At 41.2% G+C, this 22,390-nt stretch overlaps 1 protein-coding gene across 6 annotated transcripts in view; it reads right to left on the bottom strand.

Moving 5' to 3' along the window:
- atp8a1 (ATPase phospholipid transporting 8A1) overlaps positions 1–22,390 on the bottom strand; it is a 95,509-nt gene that overhangs the window by 18,946 nt on the left and 54,173 nt on the right. For all 6 annotated transcript variants that reach the window (XR_010165129.1, XM_063876254.1, XM_063876256.1 and 3 more), the window contains 7 exons: positions 21,350–21,488; positions 18,683–18,747; positions 14,621–14,793; positions 13,060–13,243; positions 11,010–11,120; positions 5,159–5,233; positions 3,700–3,822 (listed from right to left, as the gene is read on the bottom strand). Coding sequence is in view for 5 of the 6 variants with exons in the window: in XM_063876254.1 (XP_063732324.1) it covers positions 3,700–3,822; positions 5,159–5,233; positions 11,010–11,120; positions 13,060–13,243; positions 14,621–14,793; positions 18,683–18,747; positions 21,350–21,488 (870 nt within the window). In the remaining variant the exon portion in view is untranslated. The remainder of the gene's footprint in view (positions 1–3,699; positions 3,823–5,158; positions 5,234–11,009; positions 11,121–13,059; positions 13,244–14,620; positions 14,794–18,682; positions 18,748–21,349; positions 21,489–22,390) is intronic.

The following is a 22,390-nucleotide window of genomic DNA, read 5'->3' as shown; positions in this document are numbered from 1 at the left end:
TCCACAGAATCAAAGAAAAAACGCAGCGAGCATAAGAAACTGCAAAATCCTCGTCCTCACCTCGTCGATAAGAATGTTATGCAACTGTGATATATGTGCTGCTAGTGTGAGGGTTTCCTCTCATTACATTTCATAAGGCTTTGGCTCTTTCATGTAAGGATTTTAACTGGTGTAGAAATAAATGACAGGAGTGTTTAAACAAGCAGAAATCAGTCTAGAAACACACACAGCGAGACTGACAGGCCTGACAGAGATTAAACTGTTTTCATGGTAATTATTAAGGGCCTGGAAAATCCTAGTGTGGACCGCAGTCTGTGTGTGTGTGTCTGTGTGTGCGAGCATGCAGACTTTGGATGAGTCGTTTAAATCAATACTCCCACTCCAAAACCACCTTGTTTCAGATTTACTTTATGCAACACCAGAGCCAAACAAAACACAAATGGGCGATGTAGCATGAAACAGCCGTGAAATCTATTCTGCCAAAAACGGCCCCACATTTATGCCCCCTTTTCCTCCCTGTGCTGACCCAGACGACGCTGTTACTTCTGAGGGCTGAGAATTCATCAAACCCAGAGAGCAAACGGCTACAAGGAGGAAAAATAAAAACTGAAAAACATCACATTTTAATCTCTGGCCTCTTTTTAATCATCGCTTCTTGGCAGACAAGTTAAAGGCTCGCTTTCTTATAAACACTCTTTTCAACGACTTCAGCAAATCTGTCAGTAAAACATAAAACACAGCTTATTTGAGACACGTAAGACGGGCTGAAAGTCAACATTTCTTGGGATTTCCGCAGGTTTGAGTCATTTTAAAATCACTAATAGTACTTGCTTTGGACTTTGGGGTGATTCCAACATGGTGAAACAAGAGAAAAGGCAGGAAAAGGTACAGTGAAGGAGAAGTCTTGCTCCAAACTGTGAGTCTTTGTAATACACCTTGGCCTCTGTGGCACGACCTACTCACCTTTGTTATCGAACAAACAAAGTCCCATAGCAGCCACCCCCCCCTCCTTCCTTCTCACAACCTCCCCCCAGAGGATTACCTCACCCTTCCACTATGTACACAAAACCCATTGGGTGAAGAGTGGCCCAAACCAACCCCCACCCCTTTATCTCAATTGTGGATGAAATTATCACTAATGTTACAATCACGTTTATGCCAATTAGCCTCCTGTTGACAGGCTCTGCTGTCTCTCACCCTCCTCCTCAACTATTCCATCCCCAAACACTGCGGGGATGCAAAACAAGCAGTTTCCTTTTCCTCAATAATGAATGCTAATGAAATCAATAAATGTTCATAATCATTTGTCACAGTGGGATCCTCCCTTTCACCCTCCAACCACCCTGCTCTCTTTCTTTGTTTGCATCCCAGCAAGTTGCCCAGGGGTCCCCTCCGAATGAATGCTCAGTCTGTCCTGGAAATATTCTGACCTTTGTGGAAGTACTAATTACGGAAAATAAAAAGCTGGTAATTAATTTTGAGCCAAATATTTTCAGAGCTGCCCACGCCTTCCTTTTCCTTTTAGAGCCATTTCAGTAAAAAGGGAGCTCAAAGGAAGAAATAAAAGTGTAAAACAGAGGGAAGAATGCAGTATAAGAGGTGATAGTTGCTAGTAAACTGCTGAAATTACCACAACCACATAAAGGGGGTTAGGGTTTACTAGGGTGACTCAAGTGTCAGGTATATGTAATTAAAAGTGAATGGGTGGCACAGTCAAAGCCACGCCTTGGGTTTTTAACACCCTCAGTCACTCCCTTCTCCCACCTCAACACAAGCAGCTTTAATTCACAAAGACAGTATCTGTTGTGTACAAAAGAGCCAGGCGTGCAGAAAGACAGGCTTCGAGGGGCCAAATTCCTGCTGGATTTTCTCGCCTCGCCTCGGGCCAGCTGCAAGGAAAATATCTCGGGAAAAGAGTGGACAAGCCAGCAAAAACAACCTGCTGACCTGGCAAGAGTCATCATTTATAGGTCTTGGAAAATGTGGCCCAAACTAAATTGAGCTTCTAACTATCAGACACATTTTTCAGACCCTTATTTGGCACTGAGAAGTAATTAAGTTTTCAACAATATTAATGAAGGGAAATCCATCCTACCGTAGAGTTTAACAAAAGAAGGGGACAATTTCATGAGCCGTTGTGAGGACAAATGTCTGTCTGTTTAACTTATACACAAAGATAATGTATCCACAGACAACCAATAGCTCTTATTTCGTGTAAGGTGTATCAGTTTTGACACCAAATGACCTCCACTTCGTCGTCTTTCTCTAATGATGAAACACAATCCGGGCCATAGCTAGGACTGGATTTGATTACATTTACTCAACTAATGACCTTGATTGTGTTCATTTGTCATAAGTGAGTTTAAAATCTGAAATGTTTTTTTTTTGTAATTTTTCTACTAATTTCCCACAGCCGGGGGCCCAATAGCTCACCAGGTGCCCCATGTACAAAGGTTACTTACTGTGGGGACCTGAGCTCCAACCCAACCTGTGGCCCTTTCCTGCATATTGTTTCCACTCACCTCCTTTTTTGTCTCTACGGCTGTTCTATCAATTAAAGTCTAAAAGCCCAATAAAGAATTTCAGTCCAGGGGGGTGTGTTAAAATTGCTTGTTTGTTAAAATAAATATTTCCTGAAATGTTGTTGTTGTTAATTAACTAAGCTATGTATCAACATGGGGTCAGGGAAATGCTATTCAAATGAGTATTTTTAGGATGAATATGAAGGATTTGGCTTTAACATGCAGGTTGAAATGGGCCAACCGTGTCCTTTTTTAAATTTGGTTGATCAGAAAACTGTCAGTTCTAAAGTAATTAAGTTGTCCCAGCTCAGTAAAACTGAAGATAGAAACGCATTTCACACATTCAGTGAGGTCCTACATGGGTTAAACTCAATCTGACAGCCGTGCTCTGAGAACAAAAAACAGACTTACTTAAACAAATTGCATAATTTCCCGCGACAAACACTGTCACACAATGACAGCACACTCTCTCTATCCCCTTCTTCCCTCGATTTATTCTGCCGCATCCCCCAACCCATCTGACCTTCACTGCCCCTTACCGCCATGGCCAATCCGTGTTTAATCCACCTCCACGCTGTGCTAACCAGGTCACCACGCCTGTGAGGAGGGTCCAGGATGAAGCAGGAGACATCTTTATTACCAGCGGGGGAAAGCTAACGGACAGCCCCTGCTACCAGACAGAATAGGTCAAGCCAGGCCAAACCAGGGTACGACTGGAGACCCACTGACTACAGCTGCCAGGTCACTGTGACCAGAGATGCATCAGTCCTCAACAACAACAACCCGACAGGACCTTCTTGTGTCATTCATTTGATCTTAATTGGTTGTAAGAGCTAGAACATTTGACCTTTTTATTTGTGTGGTGGAGCACAACATTCATTCTCAATTTAAGAACATTGTTATATGATAAAGTATAATATATTATATGAAATGAATAGAGTGTTTATGAGCTGAATAAAATTACCAAAATGACTGGCAATGTTGCTGGCCCCAGTATGTCAACAGTAAATTAGGCTATAGCAACATTTGAGAACTCCATATCAAGAAATGATATTACTTTATCTAAATGGAGCCGTTATCAAAATAACGAAAAACTGCAACAAGATGACAGATACTATAATAATGGGGATGTCAATGGTTGTGCACAAATAAAGTACATTTGATAAACATGCGTTACCTTGGTATTAAAGCCCATTGCATTCTGGGAGGTTTTGTAGAGTTCTGGGTATTTCAGCATGTTTTCTTTCCTGCAGGAACGCTCAAATATTCCCAGAGTGAGAGGAGGCAAAGCAGTGAAGATCTGTCCAAGAAAAGCACACACATAAAGGAACATTAGTGGTAAAAGCACTAGGCATTAAAATAAACATATCTATGTAACCAATAGCTAAAATCCCTTTGCAATTTCACCCGTTTTCATAATTGCCACCATCTCCATATGTTACATTTATAGAAGTATTTGCTTCAATTTGTTCTCCATTACTCCACATTCTACATCATTGTAGACCATTGACCTTATAACCCTTAAGGGTTTCTTTTTGATTCATTTTGATTTGTCATGCTTCAGGTGTTTTCATATGCAAAACCCATCTCCAATGAACATCTGTGATACCCTTGACTTAGAAGCAGGTATTTAAGCCTGGCTAAAGTTTAATTTCTTAGTGGTGTTGTAATGTTGTTCTGTATAGCAGCTGCTGAGAGAGGAGTGATGGTATTGTGTAGCTCAGGGGCTCAGTGGGTCAGTTGGTGTGAGTTCCCTGAAGCCCCATCTGGAGTGGGAGTCTTCAGGCTTCAGTCTGCAGGACCAGCGGGCCACAGGACATGCTCCACTGGGCTCCTTTCTTATTCAGAGCCAGGCCCAGGAAGATCTCCATTGAGTGGCGGATTCAGCCCATTGCTTCCCGACAGACTCCCACTGAGCCGGAGGAATTCCCTCAGTTTTGGATAAAGTAACCCTCTTGCCACCCCCTAAATACCGTACTGGATCTAAGCTGATGGTTTATTATGAAATGAATGCGAGAGTCAAAGCTGTGAAAATATCCTTCTCACTTAACAGTTTGTCCCTCCCATAAATTACTTCCATTTGAGACCGATCAGGAATGTGATGAAATTTCACTTCACACGTCTCTGATTTGTTGTTTGTTTGAGGTGATTTTGATAAACAGTTTAAAGTTACATAACAACTCCTTATGGACTTAACAGGATGGTATTAAATATTAGACTTGCAGATACACATGTTTGAGTTCTACTTAATTCATGTCAGATATGAAATATGAGTTCATTAGGAGTGGTCCTATTATGAAGCCCTGTGGGACGCCGTACCTCAGCAGCCCAATCAGCTGCTCCATTCTTCCTATTCTTTTTTATCATTTAAAGTAGCTATCCTTACAAACAACACTCTTTAGAGCAAGCAAATCTGTTGTTCTTTCGTATTCAGTACATAGTTCAGGGCACAGAGGGAATATGGACTTGACAACAGGTCATAAATAATGGGGAACGCATTAAAGATGTTGATGACAAAGTCACGTAATAAAAGGATCAGTTTTAGGCTCACAACCGCGAATCAGTGTTATTCCAGAGAGCTTTGGGGTAAAGAAGCAAAGTGGAATCATTAGAGAGTCAATTTTATTAGCACTTACCACATTGTATAAGCCGATGCACCAGCGTTCGAATAGGATCTGGCCTGAGAAGCCATTGACAAACGCAAACCAGATCTAAGGGAGACAAAAATCACATGAAGAAGGAATAAGAACAGTAACCAATGGTTGTGAAACAGACGGAAATAATCAGCTCAAACACAAAGATAACTACGATGGTTTATCTCCCCTTCCCATTACCATCATTTTAATCAGTGAGGCACTTAGTCATGAACTTGATACTGCAGTCCCAACTAGATGCTGTAAACAACATATCGATGTAGTATTTGCACTTTCAGTACAGTATCTGCTTTCCATTATTGAGAGTGATGGTGAGACCAGCTCATTTTATATACCATCGTTACCAGAAAAAGAGGTCCTGTCAATAAAAACAAAAAAAACAAAAATGACCCTAAATCAAATGTGGGTTTGTTTGAAGTGCTGACCTGTGATCAACACAACGTTAGTGTTAGTTAGCCATGTTTCAAATTCAGATTAAGCAGAAAGGGGCCAGAATAGAGCATACAAGAACCAAATGAGAGTGGGAAAGCCTAGACCTCCAGATGCCACCTCCACGATACAAACTGCCAACTGGATTCATCACGGGATTACCTACAGACATATATCAAGCCCACTATTTTCCCCCTTGATCTACCTGAAGACAAGTGGGTGACAGACGATGTTAGTTATAGGAGCAGAGTCAGGGCTGTGGGACTCTGAATGAAGGAGACTTTGATATATTATATCAGGAGACAGAGACAGAAGTAATGTAAACCATATGTAGGGTGGAGACTAGGCTTATCACATTGCCTGATTAGTCATGATTATCTGAACAAAACAATGCCTCTTAGATCAGGATACAAGCCAGTTATTGTAAATAAACCATATTTAAAGCAAGTAGAGAACTTGGGATACAGTATCTAGTCTAAAAAAACATAATGCTAATTTGTTTTTAAATGCATTTGTCTGACACACGTTTTGCACTATGCTGACAGTATATCAAAGTGTGATACTTTGCAGTCCAGAACCAGATTTAGCTCACGCCAGATCTGTCAAGAAAACATCAGGGGTGCTGTGTTTTGGCCGTGGCCAAGCAAGCATTTCCTCGCTTCATTTAACTTCATTATGAAGGCATGAACTGCTACAAATTCTCAGATTGGGACAAAGCCTATGTGAGGGCCCCACCCGCCCGCGGCCACTCTCTACATGACCAATACCAATCTGCAACTGGCCCTTCCTATTTAATCGTGTAAGCATATGCATGAAAACAAATGTCTGCCCCCTCTCCCCACCCACTCTTCATTCCCTTGGTGAGGTTGGGGGAGTGGGGGTGTCTATAGACGAGGCCTGTGTTTATGTGTGTGCCCCCAGACCCTGCCCTTCATCTCCCCTCTCTGCCACACCCACCCCTCACAGATCCAAGCCTGCTCTCCATCAGGTGCACTCTACCATGATGTTGTTTCTTTTATGTGGGGGTCCTGTTTTTAAATTCACGTGGGATGTTCACCCAAAACTGGGACCATGTGGCTCTGTTACCATGAGAATCAGGGGATGTACAGTACATCTGTTGGCAGGGCAAGAATAGTTTTTAGGTGTTTTGGGATCTTGGCTTGTAGAAAACACATTCAGATACCGTTGCTATGGATAATGTTAAGATGAAGCCCAAGCCATGAGGCAGATTCAACCATTAGCGTGGCTCAAGCAACGGTAACGAGAGGCTAGCGAGTAAGTCAAACTGCTGAATTAATTACAGCTCTGCCCAATGAGGAGCTCTGGGCTGATATATTGTTGTGCTAAGTTAAAAAAGGCTCCTATTCATTGCATGTGGTAACTGCCTCTGTGTGAGTGTTTTGGCCTGGTCCTTGGGGTCCCAATAGCTTCTGTCTCTTTCTCCCTTTCCCATCTCTTGAGGGACAGATGCATTGATTTGCTCATTAGGGGAAGTACCAGGCAGGATTTTTCTTCCCCTTTTCTTCTCCTCATTGAGTGCCACTCAGCGAAGGGGTGTGGCTGGCCTCTCTCCCCGACTGCACATCATGAAAAACAGTAATGGAGGGAAGCGGGATTGAGAAAAGGGGGATTGGGCAGCGGCTTGCCGATAAGAAGACTTCTTGCATATTCATTAGCGAATCAAAAATCACTGATTCCAAGAGCTTCTCCACAGCTCTGCGGGCCTTGTCTGAAAGTGGCAATGGGTTGGAGGGGTGGGGGGAGCATGACATTTGTCCTTAACAATGTGAGCCCAGATACTCTTAAGCCTAGTACCCAGTATTTCAAATGGAATTCATACACAAAGCAAGCAAAGAATGTTGAGGGATATAAAGAGGGAGCTGATAAATATGCTGGAAATATGTGGAGCTACAACACAAGCTGTCTCACAATGCTAGACACGGCCTCTGTGGCTTTATTCAGCGTGCAATGGTCGGCAAGCTCAGCAACTCTGAGCCGTTTCCAACTACACTGACGCATTGAATGAGCTTCCATGTAATTGCCTCATAAATGCCACTTGTCCATCAGACCCTTCTGTCGCACCCTGGCAATGTGTCAATCAAACACGAGTGGCCAGCTGGATCGGTCATTTGAATGAGGTTACTATGGCTTCCTTCAGATAGGTCTCTTAGCTTAAATGTGACTGAAATTAATTATTTTGTAATTCTGTTCTTAGGTTAATTGTGAAATATATCAGAAAAAAAGGGTTATGAGGTATGAATTCAGCTTGAAGCTCTGGGATACACTGTTTAAAAAGAGTTAAGATAACCATGTTTTGCAATTACTGCAAAGTCAATCTTTCAAGCGTGATCATGGTGTAAATATTCTCTAACTGATAAGGGAAAAGGAAAACAAACCATAATCAACAGCATGGGGAAATCCAAAAGAAACACTGTGATGCAGTTCAAGCTGTCAGTCACTCATCCGCCGGAGGGACAATCTTACATTGTGACTCACAATTAAACCACAGAGACAGAGGAGACCCTAAACGATCATACAACTATTCTAAGTGTCTCAGACTTAGTTCCCGTCTTCAACAATAGCCGTGGAATATTTCACCCTCCTACTCCATGTCTCTTAAAAAGAACCAAAGACCCAGTGGAAGGAGAGGGAGACGGAAAGAGGCTTAACCACCGAGTCTCCCAGTGCTGGCATTCAATTTGTAACACACACTGTACCAGACAATGGTGCTGCGAACAAAAAAGTTAAAATTCCCGTCAAGATCCTTCCTTTTCTACTTGCAAGGTAGCTTGGGAGTTGACAAGAAAAACATGGAAGCACAAAAGTAAACCTGTTAGTGCAACAAATGCAGCTTTATACCCATACCCCGAGGTTGCTGGTGTGTTAGATGTCAGGGTCTTACAAAACAGGGACGTTTGAAATATTGAAGCAGCCTTAATGTGGAGAAATGTTCTATTATCTACCTCAATCCCCTTAAGGAGCGTAGAGCATGGGGGAAGGGGAGTTATGTTTTCAGAGAGCAACAAAAGGTGTGCTAGAAAGAAGCTCGCCCTGCAGACAGAACTATAGATGTTAAGTTCAAATTGTAGGAAAACACCTGCTTTGAAAAGAGTCTTTTGATATACTTCCAAGGTTAGCTGTTTTTGGAAATACAAAAAAGTATAGAATAAATATTGCAAAATATTTGAACGTGTTATAAAGGTCATATTAGGATGCAACTCAAGGGTGAAGGGGACGTTTTTGGATAAAAGACAGGATTGCAGTCATGAACTTACTTAATATAAACACAAGATGTTGTGCCACCTTGTTTAAACAGTTTTAACTTGGTTAAAAACAGGGACAAAAATGAATGAATTAAACATCGTGCACATATGAAATTGTTTTAAGTAACGTTTTTGCTGAAAGAAAATTAAATTAGCTGCAAATGTAATTTTATTTTGGATCTGCAAATTCAACCTTATCTGGAAAAGGGTAGCATGATCAAACAGTTGCAGTTCCCATCGCTGCAGTTATAGCCTGAAAGAAAGCGGCTGCCCTGTTTTACTTCAGGTCACAATACGCCAGACATGCTGGAATGTAAAGGGTAGTCTACTGATTCTCCATGGTACATAAGCTAGAGTGAGATCAGAGGTCAAATGTTACAGAAAGAGGATGAACAAAAGATAATTTTAAAGTGCTCATATTTCCAAGACAGGTTATTTGGCTCTGATGTATTAAAACCATGAGGATGATCATTTTCTACCAGAAAAAAAGCAGGGCCAGAGAGCACATATGAATTGTGCTCTTTTCAGTGTATAAATTAATTGCTTTCTATGGCTACCGGGCCCCTTCAAGCACAGTGTGTGTGTGTGTGTGTGTGTGTGTGTGTGTGTGTGTGTGTGTGTGTGTGTGTGTGTGTGTGTGTGTGTGGTGGTTATTTCTTCAAATGCTCACTAATCTGCTCTTTATTTCTTAGCTGATTTGTTTTTGTTTTGTATCGTGCGCAGTTTGATAAAGCTAAGAACAAATATCCCAATTGTGGACGATAAACTTTCTATGTAATTAACATTTTATTCTAATAAGCAAATGCCTCCAGCTTTGCAAGGTAAGTACATTACATACAGTATAACAGTGTACAGTATGTGCATTAAACCCCCCTGATATATATTGTGGGCAGACACTCAGTAGGGATGTTTTTTTAAGAAGATGCAAAGCCAAACTGGCTGTATCCGTCAGTCAAGTGCACAGCCGGAAGATCAAAACATCTGAGCACTCCCTATGATAAAGCGGCTGCTGATAGGAAGCACTTAACCTGTCCGCTCGTTCCTGGTTATGGCTCTGAACCTGCAATCAGTACTGGGTCTGGTATCCGTCAAATGCCATCAAACCTCCCGCACAGCAACAGAACTATATGTTTGAACCTCCCTAACCTTCGTCCACTGATATACAAGGAGAGTGGAGCCGGGTGCTATGAAGAGACATTTATTGCCTGCTCATTATTGTCCATGTGAAGTAACAAACATGGCTCACCAGTACAGTAAAGCCTTTATAAATCATGGGACTGATCCAAAACGAAGCTAAACATTGGAAAAGCATTCTTTGTTCGTAGTAGGTTGGCGCATCATAGTGTATATTGACTTAAATTCTGTATATTTATACATTGCATTTGATAGAGCTATCTCTAAATAATTAATATGAACTGTTGATATGTATATATTTAGTGTTGATGTTTATTCTCTATCTTATTTCATTTTAATCAATGTGCAATGCCTTGTTTACATGCTGCTGTGATATATTATATCAAATTGGGATAAATAAATTATAGCTTTTCTTCTCAAATATTAATCTAATATAATCCGTTTTTAATATTCTAGTAAATATGAACACATACAGTATTTAATTGTTTGTAAAAATAATTCAAAACTGTGATTTCCTGTATTTTTATCTACATCTTTATCTGCTTTTTAATTTTTTTTTAAGCATGTCCATTGTGATGTCAACACAGTACAAAAAGATAATATCTGATTAATAATGTAATCCTAAGGCAGCAATGGACAACAGTAGCATTGCTAGCTCGGATTCATGATTATTCAGATGAATTGGGTGGATTAATAGTCCAAGGATCCAATGCCTGGCAAGGTTCTGGGAAAGGCAGACTTCCAGTTACGTAGGTTTAGTTTTTTCCCTTCATTAGTGTGAGTGTGCGTCTTTGAGTGTGTTGGTGTATATTCTGTCTTGTGTGTCAAAACTCAAACTACTGGCCCAGGACCTGCACCAACTGGCAGGTAGTGTGAAGAGCCAGTCAACAGAAATACAAACATGGAAAATCCAACAAGGAACCTTTGCCTTTACACCTAATCATGTCATGTGGAAACATCTCAATGCTTTGCATTCAGAGCCTTTGGAGCTGCTGCGTGAGACTCACCTCAATGATGTAGAGGACAATATTCTTGTAGAAGCAGTACAGGATGCACTTGGCTACACGGTTGTAATTCCAGGCTCCGTGGACGAGCAGCAGATTCTTCAAGTATTTGAACTGTGTGGGAGGAAAATGACAAGATGAATAAATAGCAAAAGTCTGAGTAGAGTACACTGTCTGATGGTTTCTCATAATCACAGATCAGTGCTGGAACAGTGAAGCAGAAACCAGCAGTGTTATGTCCTCCAGCAGTAGAGAGTGATGAGGCATTGTGGCCAAAGCGTCTCACTAACACTTTCCAGAAATGTCAAGTTAAAGATTGGAAGATCAAGCTTTGAGATGCTGAAAATGGAGTTCATATGGGGGTATAATCTCCTGGGGCTCAGCATAATAGTAAAATGGTTTTATAATTATGGCAACGTTTAGGGACTGTGGTGAAATTACCATTTCACTGCAATTTCTGGCTGATAAGTGTGATTACATTGGAGCAGAACTTTGAGGCAAGTGTTTCATCTGTGTTGCCAGCTAATGACTCAAGTGAAGCACGCGATCCACACTGCATCGTCTTTCCATCACACAATCTGAAAGGTCCAGTCTCAGACACAGAGTAGGGAAGTAGGACGAGTAAAATTACATTCTTGGTAAAAGACAAAATGTTTATCGGAAGGTTTTCTTGTCCTTCAGCCTCACCACAGTATGTTTTGGCGTAAGGACAGCACAGTGGCGACCCCCAGTTTGTCCGAACCCTCGTATGGTCTGATCAAACATCAGTTACCACCAACCTGAGCTGCTGATGGATGGAAAGCAGAGGTGCTTCAGCCCAAAGCCTTTCATCAGATAACTCCAAGCGTTTAAGTAGAACATCTTTGAAACATTCTGCTTAATAATCTACAGCAGCATAGGGTTAGGGGTTAGGGTTATCCTGAGAATTGGTCTCAGTTTGCAGTATGCAAATTACAGTGAATGTATCGTTACGCCAATATGTTGAAAACACCATTGGATGTCTGGAGGTTTAATTTAATTGTATGCTGGTAAACAAGCTAAATAGATTACAAGAGGCCACCTATCTTTGGAAAACATGCACTTTTACATGTCATGCCCACTGAAGAGGGCACTTAAGACAAACCCGAGTCTCTTGAAAGGTAATTGCGTGCTGAAGCACAGAGCATTCTGTGTTTCAGTCAACATTTGGTATCCCGTACTCTCCAGCCCTGTGGCTGTAATAGAAACATGATGTACGGAGTGGCGTGCGGTGGAGAAACATGGCTCTTGTTGCTCTGGGTATCCCATTTCTTTGCAGAGTTTTAGACAAACTGGTTATGAGGATAAAAGCATGTATTTGAGCAGCATTTAGCTGGGATCTGTTTCTGTGTGGTTAGGATGGGAGTTGGGTGTCACCAGATGCTTGTTTTACAGGTGTTACTTCTTCACTGTATAAGCTAATGCCCTAGCAGACATTTGACCTATTGTTACCCAGAACAATGTGCCAAGCTATCAGTTACACAAAAAACTGAGTTTTGGAAGATAGAAATGGGCATTGGTTTCAGTTTATTGCTGCAAATTGAGGGCATGCCCCTGCAGCTTCAAATAAAAATCATGTTTTAACAATGCAAAAGTCTGAAATCTTATCTTCTGCTCTTTTTAATATGATGTATATACTTAGCTTCATACTTAGCATATCTGAGGCTTAGCAGTCACTGCTTAAATAATTTTGTTCGAAATTAAATAAAAATAAAAGTTTCACAAGTGTATTCAACATTGTTTAGCTCTTTACATTTAACATGTTAATGTAGTCTGAATACATTTATCAGAAAAGTAAATAATCAAATCAATAATGACACATTGAGTGCTTTGGTATGGTTTTCTCAGCCTCTCTCTGATGGCCTGATGCCATCCCATTTGTAGTCAAATATACAAAGCTGTCAATCAATTTTTTTCATTTTAAACATAAACAATAACTTGTTTTGTTCCCACTTTAAATGTATGTCTTCCATCTCCCAGTTCAAATGAGGAAACAACATCGTTGATATGTTGTGTGTTTTCTCACTAAACTCACCTGGGCAATAGAGTAGTCGGAGGAGTTTGCGGCTTGCAGACCCTCGTTGCCTGAGATTCCTACGCCGACATGAGCCGTCTGAATCATTCCCACGTCGTTAGCACCGTCACCGATAGCCAGCGTGATCACCTTCACCTGTTTCTTCACCATCTCCACCACCTCTGACTTCTGAAGAGGAGAGACTCTGTAAAGAAAAATATCAATTCACAAAGTTATAAACAATGGGGTTTTTTATCTCAGAAATGGGTTTGTTTCAGATGGAGCTTTTAATGTGGCATTCTTGAGATCAGGGTTAGGGTTAGTTTAGTTCCAGTAACTATTTTTACATTTTGGACAAAGCTCCTTTGTAGTTTTGAAATACAATTAAAACCCAAGAATGTTACAACTTTTTTAGATGTAATGTACAAAAAATAATGGTGGCATGGAAAGGTCTGTTTGGGGAACCGTGCACTTCTATTCAAAATAAAAAAAATATATATTTTGGGGTTATGCATTCCTCCCGTCCGCTGCTCTTTCTCCCTGCTCTAAGAGACCCTGTAAGACCTTTCCTACTGGGTCCATTAAGTACAGCCAATTATAAGCTGATGGTTTTTGAAATAATTTATAACTCTTCCTTTATGAGACGTCAACCTTGACTTCAAGTCCTCACTGACTGCAAAGTCTGTATTCTTCCATACAGGAGCTTCCTCTCAGCGCACCAGAGGTTCAGGGGTAGTCTCCAGAGATGATGTCATAAACTGCAAGTCTGTCTTAAGCTGTGAAATTGTTAATGTTTATCTTTTCCGTGGTTTAAGAGGCTTCATTCATCCCGTGGTGTCTCTCAGTGCCCACAGAGTGTGCACAAGGCAAAGGCAGGTAGAGGTGAGGGGGGAGAGTCAATAAAAATGTTGATGCAATGTACCGAGTCATAAGGATTGCTGTTGTTCTGAAAACGTGGTGCTGATTTCTGGCCTCAGACGCCGTCATGGTTGCTTAAGTACTTAAGTACTTCCTATTATTTATGTGGCCTGGGCAGCTCAACAGTGTACCTGCATGAAGTTGAAAGCTGCCATTTAAATTTATAACCATCACACTTTATAAACTGCTGCCATAAAATACTCAACGACCTTTGTGGCAAAGACATAATGCTTTACAGTTTAACCACGCAACTTTAATTTGAATTTAATTCATTTTTAAGGAAAAAGGTTAAAAAAACGACGTACTTTCTGCTTGTTATTTGTAAGCTGCTGTCTCCGTTTAATAATATAGCAAAATCTTTGAGTCAGGGGCTATCAGTCTGAACATTTTATGACATCGTAAAGTAGAAAATTTAAGAATTTTCCAACTCTATATACATGTGTTTTCTGATGTGCTGCTTAAAAATGGACACTTGACAATGACTTCTCCTTGTGAGTAGTGTACAGTACAGTGTTGTACTTAAACACACATTTTGTGTAGTTTATTTAAGGTGCAGAAACAGATTCAGTACGTTAAGTCTTCGCAGCAGGACCATCGTTTTTCATTTTGGTCAGAAGAGTTTATTATCTCTGGTTCGTTTTATTGTTGAAAGAATAAATCTTACCTGCAGCAAATGACAGCTTTACAGGACAGCGCGAGGTCCAGGAAGTACTGTCGCACTCCGAATGTGAGCGCGTATTTCAGAGTCTTCCCGTCAATAATGAGAGCAAAGTCGTTCTCCTTGTAGAGGGCATCTCCCAGGACTCCACAGTGGTGGCTTAGCGTTTCCCTCGTTCTCTGTGTAATGGAAAAAAAGTCATATATATAAGTTTAATTTGTGTGATTAATCATTATAATTTAAAGCCTTCTGTGTACGACTTGCAAGAAGAGATGTGCACCAAGATATTGGTCGCTCTTTTAACCCTGGGGGATTGGCTTTAAGGCTTTTATTCATTCTATTTAAAAGCATTTTTAATTCGTTAACAGAGGAAAATATTATACACTTTTTATAATAATTGGTTTTGCATCAATGCTACATTAAGTGCACATAAAAGTCCCGGAATAACAGATGTTTTATGGAGTATAAGAAGAATGTTAAATACACTTGTAAAACCATTGAATATTTGTATTAGTTGTATTTTCTTGTTTTTCATTACCACATGATGACTGTTAATCCAATATATGACAAGTCTAGAGAATAAGAATGATTGGTACTGAACCACAGTAAATGCACTAGTGTAATCTTGGAAAAGTGTTATATTTTATCTGCTTGGACGCAGCTATCATGTATTCCCCTCTAAAGTTCCTCCAATGCTTGTGTCACCACAGGTACCAGTGGCATTCATAATACAACAGGAAATGTTCACCTAGTTCTCTTTCACATATATATTTCTACTCTTCTTGCTAATCCCAAACTGCTGTGGAGCAGCTGCTCTAGAAATGTTTGATATTTATTTTGTTTCCTAAGCTTATTACACTCGGACCTTAGCCACGAGGTGATAACACAGACGAGTTCTGAGAATGGATTGGGTTTGCTTATACAGTACATACAGCTATGATGATGAGTGATGTTGAAAAGCCATAAATATGAGACTGACAAGAGGATTTACTGTCCTATTGGATGGAGGCATGTGGAGTGGATGGATGGAAGGGTGAGATCATCCTTGTATTCATCATTCGATCATCTTCACTACAGATGGTGAAGCCATAAGGAAAAAACATTTCTGTGTGTAGCCACTTTCTGAGGGACAGGTAGATGTTCTACAAGTGCTGCAACTTATGATTATTAACTGTCATTTTTCGATTATTTTTAACAATTATTTTCCTCATTATTGCTTGGTCATTAAAATGTCAGAATAAATTATTCAATCTCAGCTTGTCTTGGAGGGTCTTTAAATGTCTTGAGAAAAATATTAAGATTTTTAGTTTGATAATGAATGCAACTAATTCAAGTGTGAAATCTTCATGAGCAGCTGATTTTTTTTTCCTTTTGAATAAAAATGTACTTTGAACAATGTATTAAATACCAAAATAGTTGGGAGTTAATTTTTCTGCAGATTGACTCAAGTAGTCGAATAATCGCTGCTGCAGCTCTATGTATGACATGTTTGTTTTAAATTGGATTTTTACAAAAGAAGTAAAACACATTTTCAGAAATAACCTGGCTTCACAAGTGCAAAAATATAATAGAGGCTCTTCTTGCATGAAATTACATCTGTAATGGTTTACAGGTGGACACAGTTAAATGACAAAAATTGGCAGATACAAACAATGACACAATGCAGGATATCAGACCTAATATGACATGCAGATGCTCAAACAGCTGCTATCATTAATGTTGGCCATTAGCATTACTGATGGAGGAGGGGGGGGGTCCAGGCTGGTGTTGAGGTCAGATATGTCAGAGCAGTCCGATTGTACCACAGGGACCAAGGCAACATTGGCTTGGCATAACAAAACTCTGAAACCCCAGCTTAAAGGAAATATTTGGAGACGGGGCTTTACGTTACACAAAGCGAGAGAAGTAGAGTGAGAGACACGCACAGAGAGAGATGATGGATTAACAGAGGAGAGAAACTAAGCAAGAGGATACAAGCAGAAAGCAGCTGCGAGGACTTAACCATCCCTGATGGGGTCTGTAAAACAGCACGGGACAGAGAGCAGGGGGCAGGCTTGTGTGTGTGTGTGTGTGTGTGTGTGTGTGTGTGTGTGTGTGTGTGTGTAGGAGAGAGCACAAACCAAGCCGTGATATCTATATTCCATCGCAAAGCAAAAATGTTGAATATCTCCACTTTTACATGATGTTTTTAAGAGACATCTCTTTGAGTGTGTGTGTGTGTGTGTGTGTGTGTGTGTGTGTGTGTGTGTGTGTGTGTGTGTGTGTGTGTGTGTGTGTGTGTGTGTGTGTGTGTGTGTGTAGGAGAGAGCAGCAAGTCAAGCTGTGATATCTATATTCCATGCGATAAGCAAAGTTTACCATTTCCTCAAGTAGGACGGCCATTTACTCCCTAATTTCCACCAAGGAATTTTAGCACTAATGCTGCAACTCTCCTCCTAAAGCCTCTTTGTTAAGGATATAATGAACAGTTTGGCCTATGTGACTAGCTAGTGTTTGGCTTTGGATTGCGTGTGCGCTGTCCATTCAGAAATCCACGAGAGCTTCCCACAAAGACTGAGCTCTATTGTTGATATGGACACTTGAGTGATTTAGCCTACAGGACGTGACACTCATGATGTGGAATCTGGACATTTGTATGGATGTAATGTCATCATCTTTATAAGACTTCTAGTGGCACCCACAAAAAAGGGACATTTGACCTCAGTTCGAAATGTGTTGACATGTACTTTTTTATTCCTGAACTACAGCTAACCAAAGTTAGTGAATGTTTAGGCTGTAAATCATCATTTTCCAAACCAAAATTCCCCTGCAGCCTGTGTTTTCATTGTTTTTATACAACTTAAACACATACAATAAGCAAAGTTCAAATAATATGCACCATCTGTGACTGTGTTTCATATAGATGAATAGGCAGCTCTCCACATTATTAAAGATGCTGACTGGAAGACAGAGCTATTCGAAATGACATAACCTTAACTTTGAGAATAACCTTCACTCTGTTAAACACAACGAAGAGTGAAGACATGCTCCAATTACTCTCTGTGCCTCCTCAGTGTTGGAGGAGAGGTTTTCTCCCTTTGCTGCCTTATGTAAGCATCTGTTCAACCACAGGAGAATGAGAACTGACGTTTCAAAAGCGCCGGTCCGCATGCTTCATGAGTGCACCGAGCCCAAATTTCTACCTAAACTTAATTTATCACGCTTAACGACTGGCTGACAGAGTGAAGGCCGTCCGTCATCACCCCCGCAAACACCCCCATGTTGCTTTCCCCTCCCTGATCCACTTCTTCTCACCATTCCCCCCTCTCTTGCCCCCAAGTCGATTTTCTCGTCCATCTGCGGCTCCTCTGCTTAGCTTCCTCCCGCTCGAGGTGCAGCGACGTGCCCTTTTCAATCTCAGAAACAACAGACAAGGCTCTACTGCCAAGGGGTCAACAGACTTCTCTGCTGGGGGTCTTAAAGATGGTAAAGGCAGTTTTGGGATGTGTGTTGGCTGTGAGAGTGGACGGCTCCCTGTGGTCTTGTCCCTTCAGGGTTTGAGAAAGCTCTTTCACAGGGAGTGGTTGATGAGATCAGGGGATTATTATGCTAAAACACATCCTTGTGATGCCCTAATTCACAATCACAACTTCAAACTACAAAAAATACAGTAGCTACATGATAGGTGCCAAATTGTAAATCAGTAAAATCAAAAAACATATAAAAATATTAATAAATCATACATTTCAAGCGGTATTGACTCCGTTGAACCGTTGTTGCTAAATTAGCAAACACGAATATGAATCGAGAATAGAAATGACTGTAAATCATTTATCCAGAGTATGGTGTTTTTCTTTATCGTCAGCTGTTCTGAAAATGCTGAAAGATGCAGGCATGAGGAAAATGGCAGCTAGGTTACATTGTTTTTATTGCATGACTGACCCAAGAAAAGTGGTTAGTTATGTGTGGACGAGGCAAAAGTCCTAGTAAAACATTTTGTAAAATAATTGTGAGCTTTGTTTCGCTTGGTGTGGTTTTTGGTTTTGTCAGCAATAAAGTGATTCTGTGGATAACACGCTAAATACTCACATCAAGAGTGTCTTCATTGACCACAAGCATGCCCATGTTCTTGGTCAGTAGTTTGCAGGAATGTCCTGTAAAAGAAAATAAAGACAAACAGGAAAGAAGAAAGTTTAGAAAACTTGAAAGGGCTGGAAAGTAAGCACGCAAGTAGGCAGGAAATACTTTAAATGAATTCAATAACTACGTCAAATTCTAGCTTAATTCAGATTCTATTACCCTCTTTAGGTTGCCAACTTTTCTGATTATGGCCCAAAATCCCTTGCACACACACCGATTGAATACACAACATGAACTAAATCAAAGAAATAAAGGACATAACAGTGCGTGGCAAAACGTTTTAAGGGACACCAATTAAAATGTTATAGCTCAAAGCCAGTGTCTCAGGACATGACTAATGAGTTTGGTTTACAAGAGTTTGTCAGTTTCCTGTTTTAATAGGTAGTTACAACTCTGAGTTACCCAACATGGCTCCCTGGGGAGCGCTCCCTCAGCTCTTGCCCGGGACAGATGCTCAGGGTCACCAGCGAGGTGGTAAAGGGAGCCTCAGATTGGGGAAAACAGAAATGTTTCTCCGACCATGACTGAAGCGTTCAGTTTAGACCCTCGGCTGTATGAAAAGGCTGCCATCTGTGGCATAACCACACACATATTTGTGGGCTACAACACTTTGCTTCTTTCTGGAAGCGACCACAAAGCCCATGTTTTGTGAAGACATGGGTGGCATTTTCTGTGAGTGAAACTGAGATAAGATTATGCAGAAAACACAAAAACACACACAGCATTCACAGAGAGGGCCGTACATGAGGAAATGAGAGGGTTTCACCTTCAGAGTCAAAACCAAACAGGGTCAGGGTCTGGCAGATTGTTTTCTTAAGTGCTTAAGGTGCAAACGTCCAAAAATGTGCCAATGTGAGGAAAAATGTCTCCCCATCTCAACACTGCCTTGATTCCCTTCCCCCTTGTCAGTTCCTGCCACAGCCCTTCCGCTTAATGTGTTTACCTTAAGCTCATTTGACTGCCCTTTTTAATTTCACCAGAGAAAGTTGAATTCCTGGCCTTCCTCCATCTCAGCGGAACTAAACACTGCTCCCACAGGACGTGAGGAATGTGTAACAGGGACACTCCAGTCACAGAAAACGAGACATTCAAGTAAAGACAAAAGGTTCAGCCGCAGAGGGAAATCTTCATTTTGAGAGGAAGAACCTCCAAAAATGATATATTTGTGTAGGAAATAAGGGGTGGGTGTTTTTCTGCCAGGGATGATGCACCCTCTGGAAAATTGCTTTCATCTGTGACACATTAATTAAAATGTGTAGTGTTTCCCAACAAGCTGAGGAGTGGGCATTTGTGTCCTTTCCTAAGAATTAAGAACATTTAAATCCCACTAACAAACTTCACACAGTTCCAGAGCAAACATGGCTCTTTCCCCAAAACCACTGAGTCGGAGTAGTAATGGTGTATTATTTAATGACAGTTCAGGATTAGGGGCAAACTGAAGCATGACAGTCTTTACAGCTTCAACATCAGGCATTCGTTCAATATCATTTTATTAGTAAAATTATTAAACTCAACTCCATGTGTGCCAAATATTCTGTGCCAAGAGTGAAATTTGGGTGGTTCAGGCCACCTTGAAATGTAGAATAATGTAAATGCGATGGGCTGAATTCACCGGTTAAATGTGGCAAAACGTGCACCATTAACCCTGGCAAAGGGGATCGTCTTTCAGTGAGGAAAATAGTAAAAAACAAAGTCAATATTGAGCTGAGGTTTTACAGAGCAACTTAGTCAAACAGCGGTCCTGTAAAAATACTTCCAGCGAGCATGTGCCTCTGCAGAGCTCCCGCACATCTGGGCACGGTGGGCACAAAGGGCTGATTCAGGCAGGCCACAGTGGTAGCTAGGTAGAGCCACAACGGAGGTACTTTTCGTATCTATTTATCTGGCTGTGTTTAATGTGGATTTGTAGTATTAAGCACATCTTAGAGCACCATTAAGAAGACTAAACTGGAACTGGTGGACCAGAGTTCGACCTTCCTGATAACATCTGCAGCGCTAAAACCCTCTGGGGGAGCCAGATACGTGAGAGCTGCCTGCCTGTGTACATATGCATGTTATTTATTTCATGTCAGAGCAGTAAGCTCATACATCATCTAGCATTCTGCGACAGATGCTTTTGCTAGATATGTGTGACAGAGAAGCATTCAGCTTGTCAGTAGTTTGTCTCGCCAGGTGAAGAATGAAACGGGGGCTGACTGGGCTACCTGTAAGACGCTGGCATGCAATCTATCACAACACGGATCAGGTTCACCGGGGGTTTTTCCATTTGGTTTGGAGACCGAGTACACAAGCAGTGCATGTCATGATGCAGACGTATTAATGAAAGTAAGTGTGTGCAGACGGTGTTAAAGGCACCAATTTAATACTTGGAGTTCAGTTTAGATTTGTCTTCTTCGTTTAGCTTTTAACAGAAGCCTGTATGCCAGCTGCAGATGTGAGGTTTGGGAGAAGTGGGCATTTAGGAGCCAGGAGTCTAATTATTATACATTTTAGTTGTATTATGGGACATTTAGCATCTACTGTTCTTGGCTCTTGACCCAAACTGGTGTTGAAATTACAAGATATGGTGTCATCTAGTGAGTCTACAAACTTTATGGCAGTGCGTGTGACTCTCACCAATGTTAATAGCTGTTTCCTGTTTGTCCCCTGTCAGGATCCAGATCTTGATGTCCGCCTTCATCAGTGTCTCGATGGTTTCTGGCACTTTATCCTGGAGCTTGTCTTCGATGGCGGTGGCCCCGAGCAGCTGCAGGTTCTACACCAGACATAACAGAAAAAAAAGTGTATAAAAAAAGCCAGAACATGGTGCAAAAAGAGGAAAGCCTTTAGATCGTCATGTGTCAGAGAAACATGTGCGCCCGGATTGTGTCACTCATTCACTCATGTTTTTCCCTTCATCAGCTGCTCTTGTTTATCACCCAGGAAAATCACCACGGGCTTAAGGGGTTTTGGATCAGTTACTGAGCCTCTTTGTGTGTTTGCATCTGCAGACATGATTTCTCCCTCACAAAAAACACCCACAAAAAACTGTTGGTGTTTTTCCCAGGAACCTTGGTGGTTATGTGGGGCTGGTTGTGGGTTCATATGGGCCAAAGACTTGACGAGACCCAGGGGTGGAGGGGAGACAGGAGCCAGCAGCAGAGGAAAGGCAGGGGAAGCTCTTTAAGTTGTGACCTGAGCCGTGCTGCCTGTACATCTGTAGCTCTGTCCTCTATAATCATATTTGAACCACTGAGTACGGAAAAACATCGCCTGAGGAAGAACACGACTATAGCTGAAGAGTCCTCATTTGCCTGTTTGATGTGAGTTGTTCTCTTGTTCCTGTGGTTGTTTTTAAAAGGCCCTCTTTGTGGCTTATGATATAAGAAGAACTTGGATCAGTATTTCAACCCTAAAGCCTGGGTGGGACCATAACAATCAGTAAACAGCCGAAGGGCGGTAGATTCTCTCTGGCATTGTATGTGTACTTTCCTCCAATGCTCCATATGTTTAAGAAGAGAAGTTTAACTTTTCTAACTGAGGCTGCCGTGTAGCACTTTGTATCTGATGGCCATCTGATGGTCTTCCTGGAAAGAGTCTGTCCAGTTCCTGGAAGTTAGTTCAGCTATAGTGCAGAAATAATCGATGTAAGCTTGAACAAATCACAAAGATTCATGA

The sequence above is a fragment of the Eleginops maclovinus genome, chromosome 23, assembly GCF_036324505.1.
Source record: "Eleginops maclovinus isolate JMC-PN-2008 ecotype Puerto Natales chromosome 23, JC_Emac_rtc_rv5, whole genome shotgun sequence".
Lineage (NCBI taxonomy): Eukaryota > Metazoa > Chordata > Actinopteri > Perciformes > Eleginopidae > Eleginops > Eleginops maclovinus.
The sequence above is the reverse complement of the archived record's forward strand: the minus strand, read 5'-3'. Positions and strand labels throughout refer to the sequence as shown.